The 23,986-nt window shown below is 31.9% G+C and overlaps 1 protein-coding gene across 3 annotated transcripts; it reads right to left on the reverse strand.

Moving 5' to 3' along the window:
* Positions 1 to 2,199: 2,199 nt before the first annotated feature.
* LOC115976177 (WPP domain-interacting tail-anchored protein 1) lies at positions 2,200 to 13,241 on the reverse strand. 3 transcript variants are annotated; one of them, XM_031097322.1, is made up of 5 exons: positions 13,138 to 13,239; positions 9,686 to 10,285; positions 8,242 to 9,233; positions 7,384 to 7,581; positions 2,200 to 2,369 (listed from the first exon to the last, which is right to left on the reverse strand). In XM_031097322.1, the coding sequence occupies exons 2-5, from the start codon at positions 10,248 to 10,250 to the stop codon at positions 2,328 to 2,330; spliced, it is 1,797 nt and encodes a 598-aa protein (XP_030953182.1). In that variant the 5' UTR covers positions 10,251 to 10,285; positions 13,138 to 13,239; the 3' UTR covers positions 2,200 to 2,327. The 3 variants fall into 3 exon arrangements, with proteins under 3 accessions (XP_030953182.1, XP_030953181.1, XP_030953180.1); XM_031097321.1 differs by lacking the exon at positions 2,200 to 2,369 and adding an exon at positions 2,598 to 2,860 and having other exon boundaries at positions 9,686 to 10,273; positions 13,138 to 13,241; XM_031097320.1 differs by lacking the exon at positions 2,200 to 2,369 and adding an exon at positions 2,598 to 2,860.
* Positions 13,242 to 23,986: the final 10,745 nt, after the last annotated feature.

Below are 23,986 nucleotides of genomic sequence, written 5' to 3' on the forward strand. Positions count from 1 at the left end.
CTGTTGTTTTAACCGCTTCGGGAATTTGACCTGAGTTCGTATTCGCATCATGTTTGAAATTCAACCTCAATTTTTGCCAAGTCATCAGTAACAAACTATGGAATTAACGAATGTCGTTTTGGTTAGGAATTGTTCTTTTAACTTAATCAATAACATTTTTATAATAAACTATAAGTGGACCTAATCAATAACATCTTGTAATAACCTGCCACATAAGATTTGTTGGAAAAATATTATGTACGTAGCATTTTTCTATTTAAATTTAAGGTTTAATTATTTACAATGGCACATATTTTGTTTGTTTTATTTCACTGTGAATTTGTCACAGTAAACAAAAATTGTGAATACTATGTATACATGAATTATTTGACTAAACTATCAAAAATATAGCAATATTCTTGCATTTATTTGGCTAAATAACCATTTCAATTGAGAGAGTATAATTAAAAGTGTGTGTATTTAGCAATTAGTGTGTTTCTCAAGAAATAATAATAATAATAATCATAATAATAAAATAACCATTTCAATATCTTGCCTCTGTGTAGAGATGAGCTATAGGTATGGCATCGAACTTGTCTCCACCTTCATATTATGTGATTATCACCTTATTTTCATAGTTACAAGTTTTTTAAAATTATACTTTTTATATGTGCGTTTGGGGCATAGTTGTCAAAATTGCGATTTGGATCGTAGATCCACACAATTTTACGATCCCACCTCACTAAAACGTTTAAAATCGTACTAGGATCATAAAAATGGTAGGATCATGTAGGATCGTATAGGATCATAAGATCATATGGGATCCTACCGATCCTACCAAAAACAAAAAATTTGGTTTTTTTTTTTTTTTTTATGGGATAAATTTTTTGTTTCGATGAAGCTTTAAGGGTTTTTATTTTTTCATGTTGTGATAGTATGATTTTTTATTTTATTTTTATAAAATTATGTTAACCTAAGCAAATGTTTTCTAGTTTTTAGTTCACTTGTAATCAAAATGAATAAATGGATTTATCCAAAAAAAAAAAAAAAAAAGAATGAATGCTTCATCATTTCTAAATGAAGAATTTGATGTTGGCTTTGCTGCCTTATAAACTATAATATTGTTAAATTTGTTTAATCAATATACTAATTTGTGTTCCAATATTACTAAAATATTTTTTTTATATATAATTTTATTAGTTATGCTTGTATTTGTATATTGATTGATTGATTTTTTGAGCATGCTCTTTAATTGTTGCAAGTGGTATAACTTGAATAGTTGAATTTGAAATTGTATCTTGCTGTCTTTTGTAGCTCTAATATACAAATATATATAATGTCTACATAGATGATGAAATGGATGATAATGATTAGGAATTTAGGACGGTGGTTATAAGAACCTTAGAATGAGAATAATTAAATGTTCACTTCACCTTAATATTCATCTTGCTTTTGGATTTTATATTGTAGTTAGCTAGTTTCCATTTGCTAACTTATTTTGAATTTCAAACTTGGAACTTAAAATTTAGAAAATATTTTCCATATGTTTTGATAAATATTTTGGTATTTGATTGCTAATTAAACATTTATTGAACTTTTTAGATACATTGGGTCACAACTTAAATATATTTGTTTTGTTAATATAGACTTAGCGATGTATGACATGCAAATTACATCATATAATGCAAATGTTAGTTTTTTTATGGATAAATTTATAATTTACATGATTATTCAACATACAAAGTCATTATTAATGTGTTTTTTACTTTAAATCTGAAAATATATAAGATCTTACCATTCACAATCCGATTCATGATCCAATCTTATGATCTACAATTCCATATACTTTCAACGATTCTATGTAGGATTCCGATTTTGACAACCTTAGTTTGGGAAATGATTATAAGTTAGTTTTTTGCCTTTTTTTATATACCGTTTGCAAGCTACACACAACTTTTTGTCTCAATTTAATTTTATTTCAGATAATCTAACTTTCAGCTTTTAAAGAATATAAACTAGATTTTAAATTTTTGTCCTGTATTATAAAAATAAATAAACAATTCCCATAAATTTGGTCAAACCTCGGCCTATTTTCAGTTTTTCACCTCACCAAAATAAGTTATATCAAAAGCACACTTACAGGAGAGATAATTTCCATAACAAGCATTTTTTTTTTTTTTTCCAGAAAATTTATTTACTTCTTATTTGGGGGATAAATGGATTATTATATACATTTGTTAAAACCATATCATGGATTGGTGGCTAAACACCAGTCAAGAATACTTGTGTTCTGCAGAAGGCCAGAGTGTTGACGGTGGGCACTTTCCATGCTAACTTCTTGATTGTCTTCAGTCCAGGCAAGATATATCATTCTCACTTGGTTCCCAACCCTATTATAATTACATAACAAAGCTCATCCTGTTATCCTCAAAACACAAAGCCTTCTGTTTGTATGTATTCAGGTATTAAGCTAATGAAAATCTGTGCTTTAGGCACAACAGGTCGCATTTCTCACAAAATTTGAGAAAAATATCACTTTTTTTTCGAGGCTCTAAACCCCTGGTTAACAACAAAACTACCATAGGAGAGAAATAACATGCACTACAAAAGAGAGAATATAAACACCAAGAAAAGCACTGATGAAAACCTTTCTATTATTGGCGATGACAAAACTTTAGACGAGCATAAAATAACAGAAGGAAATTTATTTTTGAATTAAATAAGCTACAACTGAAATCAGTAAGATGATGATCGCCATTAAAACATGTTTAAAGTTCAGGAGCCCTGCATCTATTCTCCTCACTGACTCAAGCTCTGATGTAGAATTTGCAGACACCACTTTGGTCATACCAACTGTAACACTTACCTGATTCTTGTCCAACTGGAAACAAAGAAATAGGCAAGACAGCAATAACAACAAGGTTCAATTCCAAATACTTTGAAAATATAATTTTCAGTAAAACAGAGTTCAAACAGAAAAAAGGGGTAATGATGGAAAATGAGGATATTTCAGATATCTTACCAATTAAATTATTCTAATTTTCCCCACATACATTATTCTTTTATTCTATGGAGTTTTAAACGAAAAAAATAAAAATAAAAATAAAAACAAAAAACAGTTAGGGTTGGCTGCATTTTAGGACAGCTTTTGAAGCTTTTGTAAAATTGGAATCCTAAAAGATCACATCTATTCCAGGGAGTAAATCATTTGTAACAAGTATTGGTATTGTGAGAGAGGCAGTTGGTTAGCTAGGATTAGGATGTTCTCAGTCCATGTTAGAATCACGCATGCTATGCACGGTTGAAAATTCTTGAGTTTTCTGTGATTCTTGATCCAAATTCTCATCTTTAAATTCTTTAATTAGTGTTTATTTACTCATGAGGAAGACTAGGGGGAGAGGCAGAGGCAAGGCTGGAATCTCTTTGAAGCATTGGGAGGGGTTGGGTATGCAGGAAGTCTCCGAATCCTCTGCAGTTCAGAATATGTGTAAAGAATTGGTGGATCAGAATGCTCAAGGGAAATGGACCCAATTTCAAGATTTAAAATTTTTTGTTTTGAATTGGATAAAGGGAAGCTGCTCATTTGGAAATTCCATGCTCCTGTTAAAAAGAATGGGGGAATTGTTGTCAAATATGGAGGTAGTGGAATAAAGCATTTTTTAATGGTCTACTTGCTACTTGGACAGTGTTTGGACACAAATCCCCTTTTATCTAGTAAAGAAGTCTGTTGAAGCTCTGTGAATATCATTTGGTGGGATGGAGGTTTTCACTTTTGATTGGAGGCCAAAATGTGGCATGTTGCTAATGCTAATAAGCAATTGTTCCTAAGAGAATGGAACCCCAGGCTGCAGATGGAAAAGATAAGATTTAATAAGATTCCAATCTGGAATAAATTCGGCATCTACCAATTAAATTTTGGGCTCCTAAATGCTTTAGCTATATTGCTAGTGGTATTGGAAAGCCCCTTTTTGCTGATGCTATCACTGATCAGCAGAAGAGGCTCGGGTTTGCCAACATTTGTGTGGAATTTGGGCTTGAGGATGCACTTCCAGATTTTTTACTAGTTGAATCACTTGATGGATCAACTCTTGGAGGCTTCTATAGAATACCCCTGGAAGCCACCTATACTTTTCATTGTAAGGTGTTTTGGTCTTTCTAACAGAGCATGAGCAAAGAAAGAGGATAAAGTCTGGTATAAAGGAATGGTACAAAAATAACAACAACAAACAAAGCCTTAGTCCCAAAATTTTGGGATTGGCTATGGATAATCAATAGATTAGTTATAAGGTCAATCATATGTATTATTTTCCTCCATTATACTCTATCTAAAGTCATATTCTTTGTTACTGCCTTAATTGACATGTCATTTTTTATTACTTTTACTAATGTCATTTTTGGTCTTCCTCTACCTTTTTTTCGTTCCCTTAACTTGGATAAACTCGCTCTTTCTTACTGTTGCAGTAGTCACTATCCTCTGAAGTTTGAACATGACCAAATCATCTCAAGTGATTTTCCATCATCTTTTAGGAAAATTTCCTCATTTCGAATCCTATCATTCCGTGTATTTCCACTTATCTATCTTAACATTCTCATTTCAGCTACACTCATTTTAAGAATATGCTGCTTCTTAACATTCGGTACCATAAAGCATAGCTGGTCATATAACAGTCTTATAAAAATTTTCCTTTAACTTAATAGATATTCTACAATCATACAACACTCCCGACGCGCTTCTCCACTTCATCCACATTGCTTTTTTTCTATAATTCACATCCACTGAAATTTCTCTATTGATCCAAGATATAAAAAGCTTTCACTCTTTAGTATCTCTTGATCATGAAGTCTTATTAACCCTTTGTTTGTGTTTCTATATTTACTAAACTTACATTCCATGTACTTTGTTTTAGTCCAACTTAATTGAAAGCCTTTAGATTCTAAAGCATCTCTCCAAATTTCTAACTTGGCATTAACTCCACTTCTAGTTTCATCCACTAAAACTATATCATCTGCAAAAAACATACACCAACGACTTCCTCTTGGATCGATTTAGTGAGCTCATCCATCACTAGTGCAAAGAGATATGGACTTAATAGTGATCCTTGATGCAAACCTATAGTGATAGGAAACTCACTTGTGGTTCCTCCACTTGTTCTCGCACTAGTTACCACTACGTCGTACATATCCTTAATCAACTTAATATACTTCATAGGAACTCATTTCTTTTCCAAAACCCACCACATAACCTCTTTAAGGACCCTATTGTATGTTTCTCTAGATCAATGAAAACCAATGAAGGAATGGTACTTTTCAACAAAAAAAAAAAGTTTGGTAATAAGTAATGGTGTAAAATGAGAATAGATTAGAAGTAGTATTTCTCCTATCTGATAGGAGATAAAGTCTAAAGGAAAGCAGGAAGATGAGAAAAACCTTGAGGCTATCAAGTTGCAGGCTCTGCTTCTCCAAAAAATTCCTCTTGGAAGAGGGTTCCAGGGGCCAGAACTGCTCACTCTGATGATGCTGTTATGAGATCTAAACCTGCCGTTGGAAAAAGGATACTGATGAAGGATGTGGAAGGTCCTTATAGCAGTTGTGACAAGGTCTAGAGGGCAGACTACTTAAAAGGAGTTTTTAGATGCAACTTTGAAGCTGGGTGCAAAACTAAAGCCGAAGAAAGCTGGGAAAGCTAAGGAAAATGTTGATTATGTGGATCAGGAAGATTTAGCATGTGCTTCTCCAATTGGAGAGTGATGTTTGCCATTTCCTTGATACAAGCCAATGAAGCTTCTTATCTGGAATGGTAGAGGTTTAAATGACCCTTTCAAACAAAAAGAGGTTAAGAATGCTAGAGGCTTAAATCCATAGGGAAAACCTAGCATGTTAATTAGAGACTAGAGTTAAGGGTGAAAATTCTATGAAAATTAAGGATTTTTTTATTCCCCAATTGGAGTTTCTTGAATAACTATGAGAATCATGAGTTAGGCAGAAATTGACTATACAGGTGTAATGAAGCATATAATGTAAATCTGATTTAGAAATCTAACCAATTTCCTGTTGCGATACAATTTAAAAAGTGTACCACAAAGATCTTGGCTAACAGATTAAAGGCTTTTCTTCATAATCTGATTAGTCCTACTCAAACTTCATTTATACCCAAAAGAAGCATCACTGAGAATGTGCATTTAGCTTAGGAATTGGTGGGGAACTACCACAGGGATCTTGGTTCACTAAGATGCACAAGAAAAGTGGATCCAATGAAGGCCTATAATAGTTTATTAGAACTTTTTACTCGACACTTAGGCTGCTGTTGGTATTGCTCATAGATTCATTGGTTAGATTGAATCTTGTATTACTTAACCAAAGTTTTCAGTGGCAATAAATAGCCCCTTGGTGGATTAATTTAAAGGTGGAAGGGGTCTTAGGCAAAGTGATCCTTTTTCACTCCCAACCTGTTTGTTATAGATATGGAGGCGTTCTTAAAAATGATGAGTAGGTTGGCAAGGACAAAGGACAGATTCAAGTATCGCTCTAGGTGTGATAAGGAGGCACTCTCTCATCTTTGTTTTGCTGATGATTTGATGCGCTTTGCTACTGCAAAGGAAGGCTCCATTCAATCTTTCAGAATGTTACTATTCAGTTCAAACTGACTTCTGGCCTAGCTGTTAATCCATCAAAGATTGAGATCTTTCTCTCAGCTGTTACCAGTGAAATGAAGCAGAAAATTCTGACACTTTCAAACTTTAAAGAGGGCTCTTTACCTGTCAAGTACTTGGGCCTGCACCTCATTTCTGGTAAATTGGCTTCTAAGGTTTGTAAACTGTTGGCTAACAAGATTGCTGCCAGGATAAACACACATGGTCTGCTAGAAGGCTGTCTTTTTTATGGAAGACTGCAGCTTATACAATCTGTTTTGTTTTGTTTTGTTTTGTTTTTTTTTTGGGTGGCATTCAAGTGTATTGGAAAAGCACTTTTATTTTGACTGTAAAGGTGATCAAGGACATTGAAAGGCTCTTCAATTCCTACTTATGGAGTGGTGTGGGGCAGCCTAGTGATTGGAGGCTTGGGATGAATTGTAGACCCAAACATCTTGGGTTTGATCCCCACTAGGAGTTCTCTTGGATTACATGATACACGGTTCTGGTAGGTGAGGTCGTGTATCCGTGGTTTACTCCCCAAAAGTAGGTCCAAAGGGCCTTGCGTTGGTGAGGTTCCATGTCATCAAAAAAGATCTGTCTCCCTAAGTCTTTGGGGGAGGGATTGGGCTTGAAAACAAGTGTTAAAGGCAGTTAGCAGATCAAACATCTATGACAAATTTATATACCCTGACAAGAATAAGGCAGCTTTAAACCTGCTTAAAAGAAATCGACCCACTGTTAAGAAGAATATAAATAAATAGGAAGCACCTACCATGGAACCAGTAGCTGACAACTCAGTCACTTCTTCCTTACTTTCTCTTGCACAAGTAACATCAGTCAAATCATGCTTGGGCAATGAAAATTCTTCACTGTTCCCTCGACCATTATGGCCAATATCTACAGGGTGGTGCATGTTCATCTGCTGTAACTTCAGTAGCAAATTGTGGTTCTCCACTGTCAATGTAGATATCTGCACATAACACAAAATATCTTGAGTCTGCAGGAACTGTGCTGAGTTCAGAAAAACTCCATTTTATCTTTAGAAGCATACCCTCATATTTAAGACTTGCTACAACCAAAAAGCCGACCCCAAAGTTTTGGGATTTAGGCTTTGTTGTTGTTGTTCTTGGTGTTATTCTTACCATAACCAAATTTCTACATTTTTTTATTCTTAAACTCCACAAAGTTTTACACAAAAACAAGACTAAACATATGCCTCAATCCAATAATTGAAAAGCATAATTTGTGAGTCATGTGCAGTCCCCACTTTTAATTTTCTTAAAACACAAAAACATACAACTTTTTTCGTTTAAGAAAGCAGATCATTCATAACTTAGTTTATTAAATTTTTATATAGGATTCATCAAGGCTTTTCTATATTGGATTGAAGTGAGACACTGTCGGGACAAAAAATCTTTTATCATAGTTTTTAGTTAGTGACTACCAAGTTGCTGATTATTGAATAGTTTTATACTTTTGCTTAATTTTGATATGCAGATATTAAATACATACTTCAGGTGATACTTAAATTTAGGAGGTAAACGCTAAAGAGACAACAAAAAGGGATATTTTATAGATAAAACCAGCTTTTGATCTGAAAAATCAAATCACACATGTAATTGGTCCATACCTGCTTATGAAGACGCTCTCTTTCAATTGACAGTTGCACGACTAAATCTGTAATAACTTTTTTCCGGGTAGCAATGTCCTTTGCGTTTGCTATTTTCATTTCCTCAGCTTGATGCAAAGATGCCTCCAAGGATTCCAGTCTGCTACTGAAAAAGCTCAGTTCCTTATGTAGCTCCATATTAGATTCGGATAATATGATACATTTCTCCTCAGTACTATCAGCCCGAGTTTCTGCTTTTAAAACCTTCAACTTCAGATCCTTAATCAAATTCTCCATGTCTCCAATTGTAGAATTCAACATGCTCTGCTTCTCCTCACTAGCTTCAGCAGATGCCACTGCACGCTGTAGTCGATAATCAGATTCCTGCAATTGCCTCTCAAGTAAATTCACCTTCTCAGAGATATTACCACCATCTTTAAGAAGACCCAGCTCATCCTTAAGTTCAATATTGGTTTCTGCTAATAATTTACACTTGGCTTCAGCGCTTTCTGCCCTACTTTCTGCTTTAGATATTTTTTCTTTCAGACCCACAATAACATTGTCCATTTCACCGCTTTCAAGCTTGTGCAAATTAATTTCTTTGGATTTCAACTGTTCTGTAGTGCGTTCAAGCTCACGTCTTAGCTCAGCTTCCCTCTGAACAGCACCATTCAAATTAAACTGAAAAATATGGAGACGACCCAGTAGTTCTTTTGAAATTCCCATCAGAATTTCTGAGGCATTATCTGCCTGGAACCATCTCTCCCAAATATCTGCTCCTTCTTCCTCTAGGAAAAATACTTCTTGCTCTGAAGAATGTAGCCTCAGCTTCAATTCTTCTTCAATTTGCCTTGATTCGGTCAACTTCTTCTCAATATCCATCTCTCTAGACAAAGACTTTTCCAGCAGCCTGAGAATATGTCTTTGTTGTTCAGCAGTTTGCATTTTTATATTTGCATAGGTATCCAAAAATTGATCATCCCCCGGAAAGTCCACACCTTTATCATTATTCCCTGTCAACATGCATTCATTAGAAACTGAGATACCAACATAACAATTAAAAATTTTCTCATCTAATATTGCACTAAATTATAACGGCACCAGAGAGAAAAACTTAATCTGTCACAAATCTTCATCAGGAAGAACAGAATTGAGCCATTCAATTATAAAAACGATCTGAAGATGTTCAGTTGCCACATACAGCTGCCATAGTGGTTCAGCCATTTGAGTGGTAAACATATAAAAAATATATATTATAATATATTAAAAGAATGATTATAAAAAGCCTTTTCACTGCTTATAGTCAACTTCACATTTCTTTAGCACAAACAACCCTGTTCCACTCCATGAATTTCTACAGCTACCTCTCATATTATGATCATATTAATCCATAATACTAAAAATTATGATGATGATGATAACAATTATTTGTTATTATAAACTACATTTACTTTCTATAGCTTACAATGCTCATCCCGGTTAGAACTTGCCAAGATCCTCTGGAACTTCGCAGATTGCATCCTAATTTCAGAGACCTGATCTTGCGACTGCTTCAAAGATAGTTCAGAATCACACAACTTTCCTTCCATTTCCACAAAAGTTTCTCCCAAGTGTTTGAATAAAGATACTATCTCATGGGCACTAATTACATCTGCTTGAAGTGTAGACATGAATTTATCCACTTCTTGCACCTCTGAATCTAAAATTCCAGATAAGAGATCAAATTCCAAAGCCTTCTCAAAAGAATTACTCGACATGCCTTCTCCCCGTGACACAAAGGCTTCATAGTCACTTTCCCTGGTCGCCACTTGCATCATAAGGACACTTAGGTTAACCAATTTTTCAGAAGAACATGCTAAATCTAATTCAACTCTCGTTAGAAACTCCCCAGCATTTCCTAATTCTCCAACAACCTCTCCATTAGATGAACTCCCTTCAAGTGAGTCAACTTTATTAGACTCTGTCTCTGGATAACCAGTAACAACATCATCATGAGATACACTTGCTTCACCAAAAGCATCAGTTTCCATTGCAATTGTCTAGCTCTTAAAACCTGGAAAATGAACTAAAAGAATAAGTAAATTAGAGCATGTTGTAAAGGAAAACAGTTGTAAATTATCTAAATATCATGAAAATTAATGCACTACAGTTAGCTAAGGAGAATTTGTTTCCAAATAATGGGAAACAGAAACAAAATTTCAGAGAATAGAGGAAGCAAATATTTCATGTTTTCGCTAAGAATGAAAATGGTAGAAACTACTACTTCTATTTCTACTATCAGTTCACAAATGCCACCACCATCCCACCACAGCCACTGCTGCCACCCTTTCACCACCACCTCCAACACCACTGTGCCATCATCCTCACCACTGACACTGCCACTGCCATATCAATTTCAGCACCACCACTACCTCAGCAGTTACGGAAAATATTATAAGACCAAGCGCCCCCCCCCCCCCCCAAGAATGTAATTTCTATTTAATAGCATATATAAGATTCGAAAGTTTGAACCCAAAAAATTTATATTCCCCTATTCCTCCCACAACCCCCCTCCCCCCCCCCAAAAAAAGAAAAAAGAAAAATTGAAAGCTGGCCAAAAGAACCCAAAAAAACATAGCCACCTCACCACCTGACCTATATATGTGTTTAGCATGACACTTAGATTATTTTCTCTTTATTACCAATGTTAAAATTTTGGGATTTGGGTGCTGTGATGCTGTTTTGCTCCTTGGGTTCTTTTTTTTTTTTTTTTTTGGTGCCTACAATTTGGTTTTATTTATTTATTGATAAATATAATAAAATTCCAACCTATGGCATCTGCTTTATGATGATTGCTCTTTATCATTAGGCCAAGACACTAATTAATTTTTGATATAGACAGGGTTTGAATGCCAAATCTCTTATTTGACAACAAGAGATTGTAAGCTAACTGGAACCCACACTTTTTTTTTTTTTTACTTGGTAAAACTAAATATTCTTTTAGTTAAAAGAATTCAAACACGATGGATGAGATGCTTTTACTTTACCACTTCGAAATAATTTTTTAAGGAATGCAACATAAATTCCCCAATACGAATGTTCCTTATGTTGAGAAACAAGGTCGAGCTCACCATCAACAAGATTTCTTTACAAATTACAATTGAATTGAGCATCATTATTAAAGTAGACATTTCTATGCTACAATAGATTCTAAATTTTAAAAATTATATATATATATATATATATTTGGCTTAGTGAAGATGAAAAGATGTTTATTCTTAGCTCAACTATGGTTCCTCTATAGGCACATAAATCTTTTAGAATTGATTATATTTGTTTTGGTCAAAAAAATTTATATGCTTGACTTCATAGATCATGAAAAACTACTATTGGAACTGGAATTGGAACTTCATCATCATAAGCATAATGTAAGTTTGCTTTTTTATTTCAAAAGATTATCAAATATTATTTTTACTATGCAAATGGCTTATAAGGACTAGAAAATCAGTAGCCTAACACTATCAACTTGTGGATGTACTTGTAATTGCTCTTCTAGTTTCAACCACAACTATGGAATGAGCATTTTTAGCCATGAATATTGTCAAAACTAGGCTTAACAACAAAATGGAAGGTAATGTTCTAAAAAATTCCTGGATTTTGTACATTGAAAGGGAAATTGCTACGAAATTAGGTTCATAATCAATCATTAATGACTTTCAAGATTTGAATAAAACATCAAGTTCTATTTTGATAGATCATAGATGATTGAGTTGAAATGTATTAAGAAACAATTATTTTATTTTGTTCATATTTTGTTATTACTAAATAAATTCTAGTTCTTCTTAAAAAAAGACAAATAAATAAATTCTAGTTTATTTTTCATATATTAATTTAGGTTTGCATTTTAATATATTTCTTATTCTTAAGTAGTCAAATTTTGTTGGCTCATAGTTTGGCACCCCAAAAGATAAAATCTTAGTTTTGCCCTTGACTATGTCTTGGCAAAGCTGTCTTAGTGGTTCACTTCCATATCATATAAAGCAAATTTTTTTCTTCCCAAAGCCATTGCAATACATTGTAAGATCTCCCAGCTCAGGCGATAGAGCAGGATCGAGTGCAAAAAAACAAATAATTGCACTAAACAAAAACTCTAAAGCCAATAAGCTTTACCTTGAATGACATGTCATTCCCTATAAGAACATGGAGGTGATTAGTTCAAAGATCCACTGGGTGTGCATTTTACTAAAAAAAAAAACTCAATAATTTCCTTAAATATCTTCACTAAAATTTACAACTTAACTTATATATAAGTTATAACCATAAGTGAACACTCACTAGAAATCCAATCCAAGTTTCACCCTTCAGTAAGTAGAACAAATTATAAACTCCGCACGTATGCACAAAACACAAACAAGGAAACCATTTTCCTACCTCAAACCAATCCAAATTTCTCTTCTAACTTCTCAAACTACCTCCATAAACCAACAAAAGAATCCCTCTACAAAAAAAACTTGAAACAATTCAATGAATGAACAATCCTTACTCCTAAACACCCATCTAAAAAAGTTGACAGTTCACCCCGTGAAGGTTCAGTTTCTAATAGCAGCAATCCACATAATATCAGCCATAAAAAAAAAAAAAAAAAAAAAAAAAAAAAAAAACCTTTATATGGCTTATAATAATTCATAATAGATAAAAATTTGAAACACCCAGATCCTAAATTTCCCATATATCATTGAAAAAAGAAGTTTCATTAACCAAACATAGAAACTACAAAATGCCCATCTCATGATTTGCACTGATGACACATATAAACCAAACATTGGAGATTATAAAAACAACCCACATTATTTTCCAACATGGTTTTTCCAAAAATCAATGAGGAAATGTAAAAAACATTGAATTTACCAGAAGAGAGAGAGAGAGAGAAAGTGTTACCTTACGAAGGAAAGTAGGAGAAGAGAACCGTCAAGGTGAAAAACTACCGGAGCACCGAACAGAAATGTGTTGGTTCGCTTTACCAATTGGCAATTAGCTAATTAATACTATAAATAGGACGTTAATTTTTAGTTAATAGTTATAAGACGCAACCGTCGTCGTTTTGTGTGAGGAGCCACTTTGACGTAATAAATTCTTTGTAGTAGCGGATTTTATATTTGTTATTACGAAATACGAAGTGAACCTATTACGTCGAGAGTCTTGGTTTTAAGGCGACTAGTCTACTAGTCTATTATTTCTTCTTCTTTATTTAATACAACTAGTCTATATCTTCAAATGGACATGGTTTTTTCGATTAGTCAAATGGATAAGGTTTTGTACTAGATTGTCTCTGTTTTAGACTTTCTGGATTCTGTAAATTTTTAAATTTATGAGATAATATAAAATAGTAAACAAATTTTTTTTTTTTTTGAGAGAAAATAGTAATAATAACTTTGGATAAAGAAAAGACCTCAAAATTTGAAGGTAATAATAACTTGGATTATTTACAATGACTTTTATTTTTTGTTATCTCATTTAACATTTTTATATTAGCTTTAGTTTTTTTTTTTAATTGAATATTAGTTTTCGTTTTTTAAAATTAGTTGATTATAAAAAGATTAGGTTAAGTCCTCTAACTTTACTTTTATTTATTTCAGTCATCTAAATTTCAAGTTTATTTAAATAAGGCACCTTTATCAACTTCTTTTTTGCGGCTAATTATCCAAATTTTTAATTTTTTCTTTGAAATTTTTAAATTTAAAAAAATTCAATTAATGATTGCAAAATATTTTCTATTTAGAAAAAAAAATAGCAGAAGTTGAAGGAAATGTCTTAATTGAATAAACTTGAAACTTAAAGAACTGAAATGAACAAAAGCAAAATTGGAGAACTGAAATGAATTTTGGTGAAACTTAGAGAGTGGGTTTTGCATTTTAAACAAAAAAATTATTAATAAGTTATAAATGCACCCAATGAGTTTTGAATTCATTATCACATCTTCCATTCATTCTTATATGAGAAGGAAGTGCCATTTGAGACATGATTCATTGGTCTAGATAGATTATAAATAAGTAAATAAAATTAATTCTTTGAAAAAAAATTACCTAGAAAGTAATCATATGTTACTTTAAGGAGAAAAAAAAAAAAGGAGTTAAATTAACTATTTCTATTAAAGCATTACCGAAATAGAAAATTTTTACATAAATGAACATTTAAAGTTTTAAGTGAAAGTCATATTTAAAACATTTATATCACTGATAAATAACTACTTAAATGAACAAACAGAATATAATCAAAGAAACGGAGGGAAAAAAATTCATTGAAAGAGGGAGGCAGTGACAGTGAGAGTCATCAATTTTATAAGGAAAAAATTTACTTTCAAATCGGTTTAGAGAAAAACTCCTCTAACACATTACATAATAATTAATAAAACCATGCAACTACCACAATTGTGTTGGAAGGGGTATATCAGTTGTCTCTTTAATGAATTTGGATGTCATAAATTTTCATTTATTTTTATGTATTTACAACTGGTTATCTAGTAGTTGTATTTGATACTTCTAGAATTGCTTTTTTTAGTTGATCATCTAAATTTTTTTTCCTTACAAAATGAATTTTATATGGATTATGTAATTGCTCTAGAAAACTTGTTAATGTTATGAAAGTTGGCATAGAGGCACACGGAATTATTAACTATTTATAGCATGTATTAAAACTAAATTGATTTTGAAGTGTTTTTTTTTTTTTTTTTTTTAATAAGGATTTTGAAGTGTTGTTAATACTGATTTGGAGGACTAAGGTGTGTTGTGGGTTTGAGTGTTGAGTGTTGGCAATGAAAGGATTTGGATGCTAAGGAGAGCTAAGGTAGTCATAGATAGGCCCATTTTGCCAAGGATCAGCGAGAAACTATGGCTCACTTGATTGTTTTTAAACTTCAGTTCTGTCTAATGAAATTGTGCATTTTGCCAAGAATCAGCAAGAAACCGTGGCTCATTTGATTATTTATAAACTTTTGCCTATTGGAATATATGACTCAAGGGCAAGATATAGTAACTTCACCATCAACATGTAATAGTAGGTAGGAGGTTGGTATATGAGGCTGGCATGCAAATAGCTCAATGTATCGTTCACCAAGACCGATCATGAGATAATCTTCAAAAAGTAAATCGGATTGTAAGATTAGTCAAATCACATTTATCATACCTAACCACCCACTCAGCATTTAATGCGATGTGACCTGTCCCCTTGGTGGGAGTTCCAATCATTATAGACACACACCAGACCAACAAAACAGACAGAGATTTGTCACATTACAAAAAACAATATGAGAAGGCAATGGAGAATTTCCACTAGATTTTATATCTTCCACAATTCTAACTTTATCTTGAGATTGCTCACTACCACCTCCTACAATGGTGCTGCGTTTATTGTGTGTAGCCGTGTAGGTACTAGCGAGTTAGATCTTCTTTTGTGAGAGCTTCCATCAAATACCCTTCACCCAATCACCATACAATTTATCCCCCTACAAGAACACTTATTATGAGCCAGGATTCTAAAGTAAATTATGTAGGGGAATCTATTCATTCAAGGTTATACTCCAATTGTTGCTCTAGAGAGTTTCTTGCCTCATAGTTGTAATACTACATTCATTTGTTAAGATGCGGAACATAATGGTTTGCTGTTGCATCAAATTTTAGTCAAATCCAATTTGACTCGTGTAGTAATTTGTTGCCACATCAAAATTTATTCTTACTCTCATCCAAGAGGGAGTTAGGGTGGGCTGAGTTTCCTCTAAAGCTTGGTTTAAGTGAATCCCAAGTTTTTACACGTTCTTCATACACCAACTTTACTAATCGAAACCGCCAATGACTTGCTTTCCAACACAATCTCATTTTTATATCTTTAGATACAGTCAAAATAGCACTAATTCAGAAATTTCTGGTTGAAATTGCATAGAGATATAGTGTCGGTATGATCGCACCCCCTCTTAAATCTAAAAGGCCACACTTTTTGAGACCACACACACAAAAGGTCAATGGACATAATATAAGGATGTGCTGAAGAGTTTTAATTTGTTGGTTACAAAAAAGGCACACGCATCATTTTCTAGGTGAAGTTGATGGCTAAGAACTTCTTTAGTTGGAAGAACTTCTTTGTCATCTCATCTGTGCCGATTTCACTTTGGATTTTCCATTTCCACTAGTGTCCACTGTCCACAAATATGTGACACGTTCTGGGTTAATGGGGATGTAAATTTGACAAATTTTACTTACAGTTCGAATTTTTTTTTAAATATAGATATGATAAAATTTTAATTTGTGACTTTTGCTTCATAATTATTATTATCTATTATCCTTTTAAGACACTAATTAATTTTTGCTATAAATGAGGTTTTTCAAATCTTTTAATGATAAAAAGTTTTAGTAGTTGAACTAAATGGAACCAATTAACTCTTGAATTTGGGCAAAAATGGCCCATTACCATCAATTTTGGAAATAATTTGCTCAGAAACACTGTTTCCGAACTATATAGCAATCTACCACTTTTTCGGGCCTATAGCGGCGTTTTCCTGAAAAAATTTTTTATAAGTCCCATAACAGGTTCAAGGGGCCCTATAGTGGCGTTTTTAAGCCCTATAGTGACGTTTTTGGGCCCTATAGCGGCGTTTTCCTGCAAAATTTTTTTTATGAGTCCCCATAACAGGTTCAAGGGGCCCTATAGTGGCGTTTTTTAAGCCCTATAGTGGCGTTTTCGGGCCCTATAGCGGCATTTTCGGAAAAGTGGTATTTCCCTAATTATTTCCGAAACAGTGCTCTGTTGCTAAATATTTCAAAAATTAATGCTAATGGGCCATTTTTGCCCTTGAATTTGCATTGAAATATTTTATCTCAATCCAATCTCCGCAATGTTGTAATAAACAACTAAGAAGCCCAATAAAAATCAAGATCGTGTCCAAAGTCCAAACTAAAAAACCCAATGAAATGTGTACATTTTGCGTGTCGCCGCGTCCAAGTGAATAGACCTAATTGATAGTGAAATCTTTGTATATTTTATCTATTTATTTAGTATTTTAACACTGGGCCTCATCAAATGCCTAGTGTGACTCTTGGTGGGCAATTGGGCTCATGGGCCCATCTCCATCATATTCACTATCCACCATGATTCATATGTAACGCAAAAAAAAAGAAAAACTTGTGATGGAGATTCATCTTTGGGCTAATGAGGTCACCCAACTTTTAATAAAGTTACAAATCCATTGTAATTTAGCTTTTGTTTTTCCATAAAATAATCTTTGAGTCTTGTCCATGAGTGACTAATTAACTAATGAGGGACCCCTCAGCAAGGTACACCTCAGCAAGTAGAGGGAAATTTTCAAAAAATTGCCATGCCTTTCGTCGGCTACTAAAACCTTCTTGCAACCACAGCCTCATATTTTTTATAGAATAATCTGCCACTGTCATTCATTGAATTATTAAGCATTACTATTTCCTAATGTCATTAGATTGTATAAATAATAAAAGTCTTGTAATTTAATTGATTGGTATTTTTTAGTGTTTTTAACGAAGACATCAATTTTAAATTAATTTAGTCAAATCACAATACAAACGGATTTTACCATTCCTGGATTAAACATAAGGGGAAGGCCATGGAATTTTGGGTGCTCCACTCTATATAATGATCTCAATGTAACATTTCAAACACGTAGAGGGAATGTATAGAATATAATAAATAAGTAATTAAGGAATTGAATAGAATAAAAAAGGAATGCGATGCCCTTTTTTTTCTAGTTTTTTTGTGTGTTTGAAAGTCTTACAAGAAATTACCGTACACTTTTGACGTAATGGTTACTCCATAAATATTAAGTTCTTGTGGAGTGGGGTTATAGACTGGAATTTAAGTCTCTAGGAAAGAGTTTCTTACACATACACACTTATATTAAGTTAAAGTAAAAAATTTATCTTGTATAAAAACAAAAAAAAATTTACAAAAAAAAAAAAATAACTATATAATTTTATCATTGCGTCTCTTATATTTTTATTCATAATTTTAATAAATAAGGATAATAAGTGTTTTTTCTTATAACAAATGGAGGAAGGAAATTCACATCCAAGTTTTCCTCAATAAAAGAACTAAACTTTATCTTCGTAGTTATCATTTTGTTTTGGATAAGAACAATAAAACAAATACGTCACATTATTTATTGTGTGCTGGGATTCAAGATCGCAGAGTCATTAATTCTATGTTGTTTTTGGCAAAAAAAAAAAAAAAAAGACCCCTTTGAGAAGCATACACACTCCCATACCATACTCGGACAAGAGAGAGAATGTAGTTCTAACTACTAATACAAAAATATATTATAAACTCTAATCAAAAGTCATGATAACTATTAAGAAAGGTGGTGAGACAAATTATACTATATACAACATACTATATTAGGGCCCATTTGAATTGAGGGGAGAAGGAGGGGAAGTAGAGTAGAGTTGGCTGAAAATAGACTAATTTTGGGCCAAATCTATTTTATTCTACTCTACTTTACTCTCTCTTAATCCAAATGAACCACTAAGCAATATGGGATAATTACCTTTTTATTATTATTTAAGAAACACACACACACAAAGGAAATGAAATGTGGTTCTAACACAAATGCATATTATAAACTCCACCAAAAAATAATAGTAACTTTTAAAGGAGGATGAGACAAATTACACTATTTAATTTTGGTTAATTCTCATTTTAAACCTGTAGATTTCATTTTTGTCATTTTGGTATAGTCAGTCTCCGTTGGATAACTTATTTTTTGCCAGTTTATTTTACTATTCAACTTATTTTTGCTACTATTCATGGGTTTCACTATACTTTTTGGTACTATTTATAGGTCCTACTGTACTATTTCAATTAACTTTTACTTTTATCTACAGTACTTTCAATAAAAATTTTTCAGTTTTAATAAAATAAGCGGATCCCAAATAGACCTTAAAGTGGCGTTTAGGTACTGATGAAACCAGACGCGTTTGCGCCTGTTGTTTCCTTTCTTTTTTTTTTGGCACGTTGAGAAGGATGTTTCAATTGGAAAGTGGTTTGTTAGTGGGTCCCGTGCACTGTTCACGGGACCCACAAACCTCTTTATTCAGTAACTTTTTTATTAAAAATGGATCCCACGACACTATTCACACATTTAAATATTATTTTGCAACAGTGTTTTCAGTTTTCAACAAAATAAGCAGTATTCAAACGAACCCTAAGTGTGTGTTTGGCAAAAATTAAAAAAAACTAGCTTATTTTACTATTCAGCTTATTTTTGCTACTATTTATGGGTCCCATTACACTTTTTGGTACTATTCATGGGTTTTATCGTACTATTTCAACTAATTTTTACCTTTATCTACAGTATTTTCAGCAAAAAATTTTCAGTTTCAACAAAATAAGCGGATCCTAAACAAACTCTAAGTGTGCGTTTGGCGTGGTGAAATTTGCTAGCTTATTTTACTATTCAGCTTATTTTTGCTACTATTCATGGGCCTCACTGTACATTTTGGTATTATTCATGAGTCCTATCGTACTATTTTAACTAACTTTTACCTTTTCTACCATACTTTTAGTAAAAAAATTTCAATTTTAACAAAATAAGCCTATCCTAAAAAAATCCTAAGTATGCTTTTGCTATCATTGTTAGTCTTTCTATGACTTATGTCCATCATTTCAGCGAATCTTTTTTTTACGAGTCAAAAAAAATTCCTAGACATACTAATTAAGTCCTTCATGTTCAAGTGGGTTATCAGATCCAGATCCAAATGAGTCAAGTTTAAGTGAAAACAAAAGATTTAACTAATTTAAGTAATAACTAAGATTTAAGATTCTAAGAATTTTATAGTAAAAGTTTTCCAAATATTTTGAGCATCTCGGCCTATCTTGTATACCATCCTACCCTCCTATTTTTTTGCCAAAAAAAAATCGTAAAATTAGTTTTTAAGAAGAGAAGTCTAGAGACACAATAAAATGTCACATCATTGTCACAACACTTTTGTTTTCAATTGTGGTAAATCTTGGTATAATCTTTTTCATTTTATTTTAACCTATGATAAGCTGACAACTCAATTGTTATAAAAATATTTTAACATTTTGTGGCACAACTCATCTAAGGAAAGCCATGTTAATATCTAAGTTGGTACCTTCCAATTATCCATTACATTGAATTTCTATCTCTGGGCAAACTCAATGTTTGTTGCCTTCAAAACTAAAAACTCAAAATACCCAATTCATTGGGCTTTTTAGGTTAAGGTTCTCTGCATTGGACAACCAAAACAAAACCAAAGCACTAAGTGGCTACCGTCCAAAGATCCATTACATTGAATTTCTATCTCTGAGCAAATTCAATGTGTGTTGCCTTCAAAACTAAAAATTTCAAAATCCCCAATTCAATTATTGGGCTTTTAAGGTTAAAGTTCTCTCCATTGTTCACGCAAAAGAAATCAAACCCTGTTAATGTTGGTGTTGATGTTGACCTCAAAGGGTGTCTATGAATAATACCTTTGCCTGATTTTTGCTTGAATGTTTCCTCTGCTCAATCCCAAAGCCTCTTTTTAGTCCAAATTTTCATTCTTGACCATGGGTTATGGGTCTATTACGTAAAGCACACAAAAACATATAATCAAACATATAGTATACAAAATTAAACAAACTCATATTTATTTCTTTCTATTGTGAAAGGGTCAATGGCAATTAGCAATTTGCACACCACAGGCATTGTTTATAGTTTGTCCTTATGTTAATTAGTTTTGGCTTTCACACTTCTGTGGCGGTGGCTTTAATATAATTTGTGGCACACCACATTTTAGTTTTTTCATTTTAGTAAATCGCCCTTATGGACTTGCTGTTCAAAAAGACAATTCAAATAAACACCACAAATTTTCAACAGGAATAATGAGAAATTTAATTAGCTGCCCTTTGACCTGATTGGAAGATACTCAAGGACTTGTGGACCTGGTTGGTATATATTATTTCATGGGGATTTGAGTGATATCCACTTTGATTAATTTATAAAACATGTAATCGACATTAATCATATGCTCCTCCACTTCATATTTAGAAAAAAAATTCAAGGAAAATGCGCCTCTACATTAATAGTGTTAAATTACTGATTATCCCAAAAGTTTAAGCTATTGAGATATGGTAAATTTAATTATTTAACCACATACTTTTATCACTCCTCCTCACACGTGGGCCAAAACTACGTATCATTTAATCACATACTTTAACACTCCCCCTCACATGTGGACTGAACTTAGAACCTCCTACTTTAATACTATGTTAAATTACCAATTATTTCAAAGGTTTAAGCTTTTGAGATATAATAAATTTAATCATTTAACCACATACTTCTAACAAACAGATCTCCTAGTTATAAATAATTATTAGTATTTTTAAATAATACTAATTGATCTCTTTTTTTTTTTATTTTTTGAGAAACAATTGATCTCCTAGTTGAGTCATAAGAAATCTTGTATTTGATAGGAAAAACAATGGCCTCCTGTTAATAGATAGTAATAAACAAAAATAAATATACTATAAGCATATTATTTAGGCAAGATGCAACATATAATTGAATCTACAAATATAAATTAAGAAATATCTTGTGCTAATCCCATATATAGGTTTCAAGTAAATGTACAAACATAGTATGTAAAGTTGTAAACTATAAATTCGAGTCAGTTGAATTGGTAAAACATTTTGTTGACTCTTATTTTGGCATGATGGTAATCATAATGAAAAAGATGCCAAAAATTTAGTTCACATATATACACACACATGTGTGTGTGGGTGGGTGGGTAAGATGCAAGATATGGTTGAATCTACAAATATAAATTAAGAAATATCTTGTGCTAACTATTAATCCCATATATAGATTTCAAGTAAACACTTAAACATGGTATGTAAAGTTGTAAACTATAGATTCTATTTTTAAATTTTTTTTTTTTAGAAGATAGATTCTAGTGAGTAGAATTGGTAAAATCTTTTGTTATATATAAATTTTAAATAAGCACTTAAACATAGTATGTAAAGTTGTAAACTAGATTCTAGTTTTTTTTTTTTTTTGAAGATAGATTCTAGTTAGTTGAATTGGAAAATTTTTTGTTGTCTCCTATTTTTATGTGAGAGAGTTAGGTACACTTTAAACAATGTTACACTACTTACAATTTTTTTTTTTTTTTTAATGTGAATTTTGATAGTTTCATTGTTGATTACATTTTCATATTATATTTTACGTACTTGAAAATTTTTATCTGATCAAAGATCAATAATCATATCATGTAGCAAATATTTTAATTTTAAGTTTTTTAACAAGTTGACACCAAGGCTTTATTGTAAAATTGTTGTAAAAATATTATGCTTGTAACATTACTTAGAGTATCATAGACTAAAATTCCGATTGTTAAATGAGTTTTTAGATTTTGTCTTTCCATCAATATTCAAATAAATATTAATTAAGTGTGATAATTATATATATATATATATATTTGATATAAATATTTTAATGATATAGAAATAATCCCGGTTCACCTCTCATTTTTTCCACTTGTGAATATTAATATCAATTAATTCTTTGTTGTATTTTGATGTTATTTGCATCTACTTCGAGAGGCTTTGCCCAAACTCTATAGTCTAATTTAATCAAAATTCCTTGGTTTATCAAAAAAATAAAAAATAAAAAATATAAAAGAAATAAGCCCGGTTTGTCTAAATTGTACATTGAAAAGAAGTAATATTCTAAATATTTGTAGCTAAGAATATAGAATAACTTAATTTTCATTATTTTTAAAAAGGATATTGAGTATTCTTTATTCCATGACAAATAAATAGCTTTTAAAAAAAGCATGAGCATAACAATTTCATAATAAAGTCCAGGTGTTAAATTGTTAATAGTAAGTAAAAAATATATGCCATTAGTGAATTCAGATAAGAATTAATAACAATTTGTCACCTAAGCATTTTGTTGTGAAATTATTGTGCTAGCAATGCTATTCATAATTTTATCACTCTGTATGTTTAGATGGAAAACTTTGTGTAAATATAATTTTTTTTTCTGTGTTTGGTAGTATCAGAAACAATGAGTAAAAAGAAAACAATTTTTGGTCAATAGAAAAGGTATGATTTATTTTTAAAGATTTTTTTCTACTAATTTTTTTTGGAAAACAACTTTATCTCATCTTATGTAAACTAAATAAGAAAAGTTAGGAGATTGTTTATCAATTTAAGGTTGCTACCAAATATAGAAAAATAAAATAATTTTATAAAAAATATTTTTTTTTAAATAACTCATTTCCTAGAAAATATTATTGACAAACAAACTATCATTAGATTAACTCACTGGAATCTGCACATTACTAATAATATTGGAGAATCTGGACCTCTTATTTAATAGCTAAAGTTAAAGATTCTAACAAGTTTACAGTTAAAGTTTTCCAAAATACTCTATTGAGAATCTCAGCCTGTAATGTTTACTTACCATTCTACTTTCCTATATTCTAGCCTAAAAAAAATCATTAAATTAGTATATAAGAAAAGCACATTAGTGATTAGTCTCTCCTCGAAAATTTATATATATATTTTTAATAAAAAGTTGGAAAACATAAATATCTTATGCATTTCATTTCTGAATTTTTCTGCTACTGGGAAAATTCAATTTGTTGCATTTAAAGATAAAAACCCAAAATCCCAAATTCAATAATTGAGCTTTTTTTTTTTTTGTATTTTTTGATAAGCTTCTCTCCATTGATCACCCAAAAAACCAAACCAAACCCTGTTGTTG

This window comes from Quercus lobata, chromosome 2, assembly GCF_001633185.2.
Source record: "Quercus lobata isolate SW786 chromosome 2, ValleyOak3.0 Primary Assembly, whole genome shotgun sequence".
NCBI classification, from domain to species: domain Eukaryota; kingdom Viridiplantae; phylum Streptophyta; class Magnoliopsida; order Fagales; family Fagaceae; genus Quercus; species Quercus lobata.

Bases quoted from the DNA above. Each gene is read 5' to 3' on its own strand.
- LOC115976177 (XM_031097321.1), bottom strand. From the start codon at position 10,250: ATGGAAACTGATGCTTTTGGTGAAGCAAGTGTATCTCATGATGATGTT. The intron at 9,234-9,685 runs GTAAGCTATAGA...GCATGTTGACAG, and splicing joins TTCTAACCGGGATGAGCATT to GGAATAATGATAAAGGTGTG. The intron at 7,582-8,241 runs GTATGGACCAAT...TGTTATGTGCAG, and splicing joins GAGAGCGTCTTCATAAGCAG to ATATCTACATTGACAGTGGA.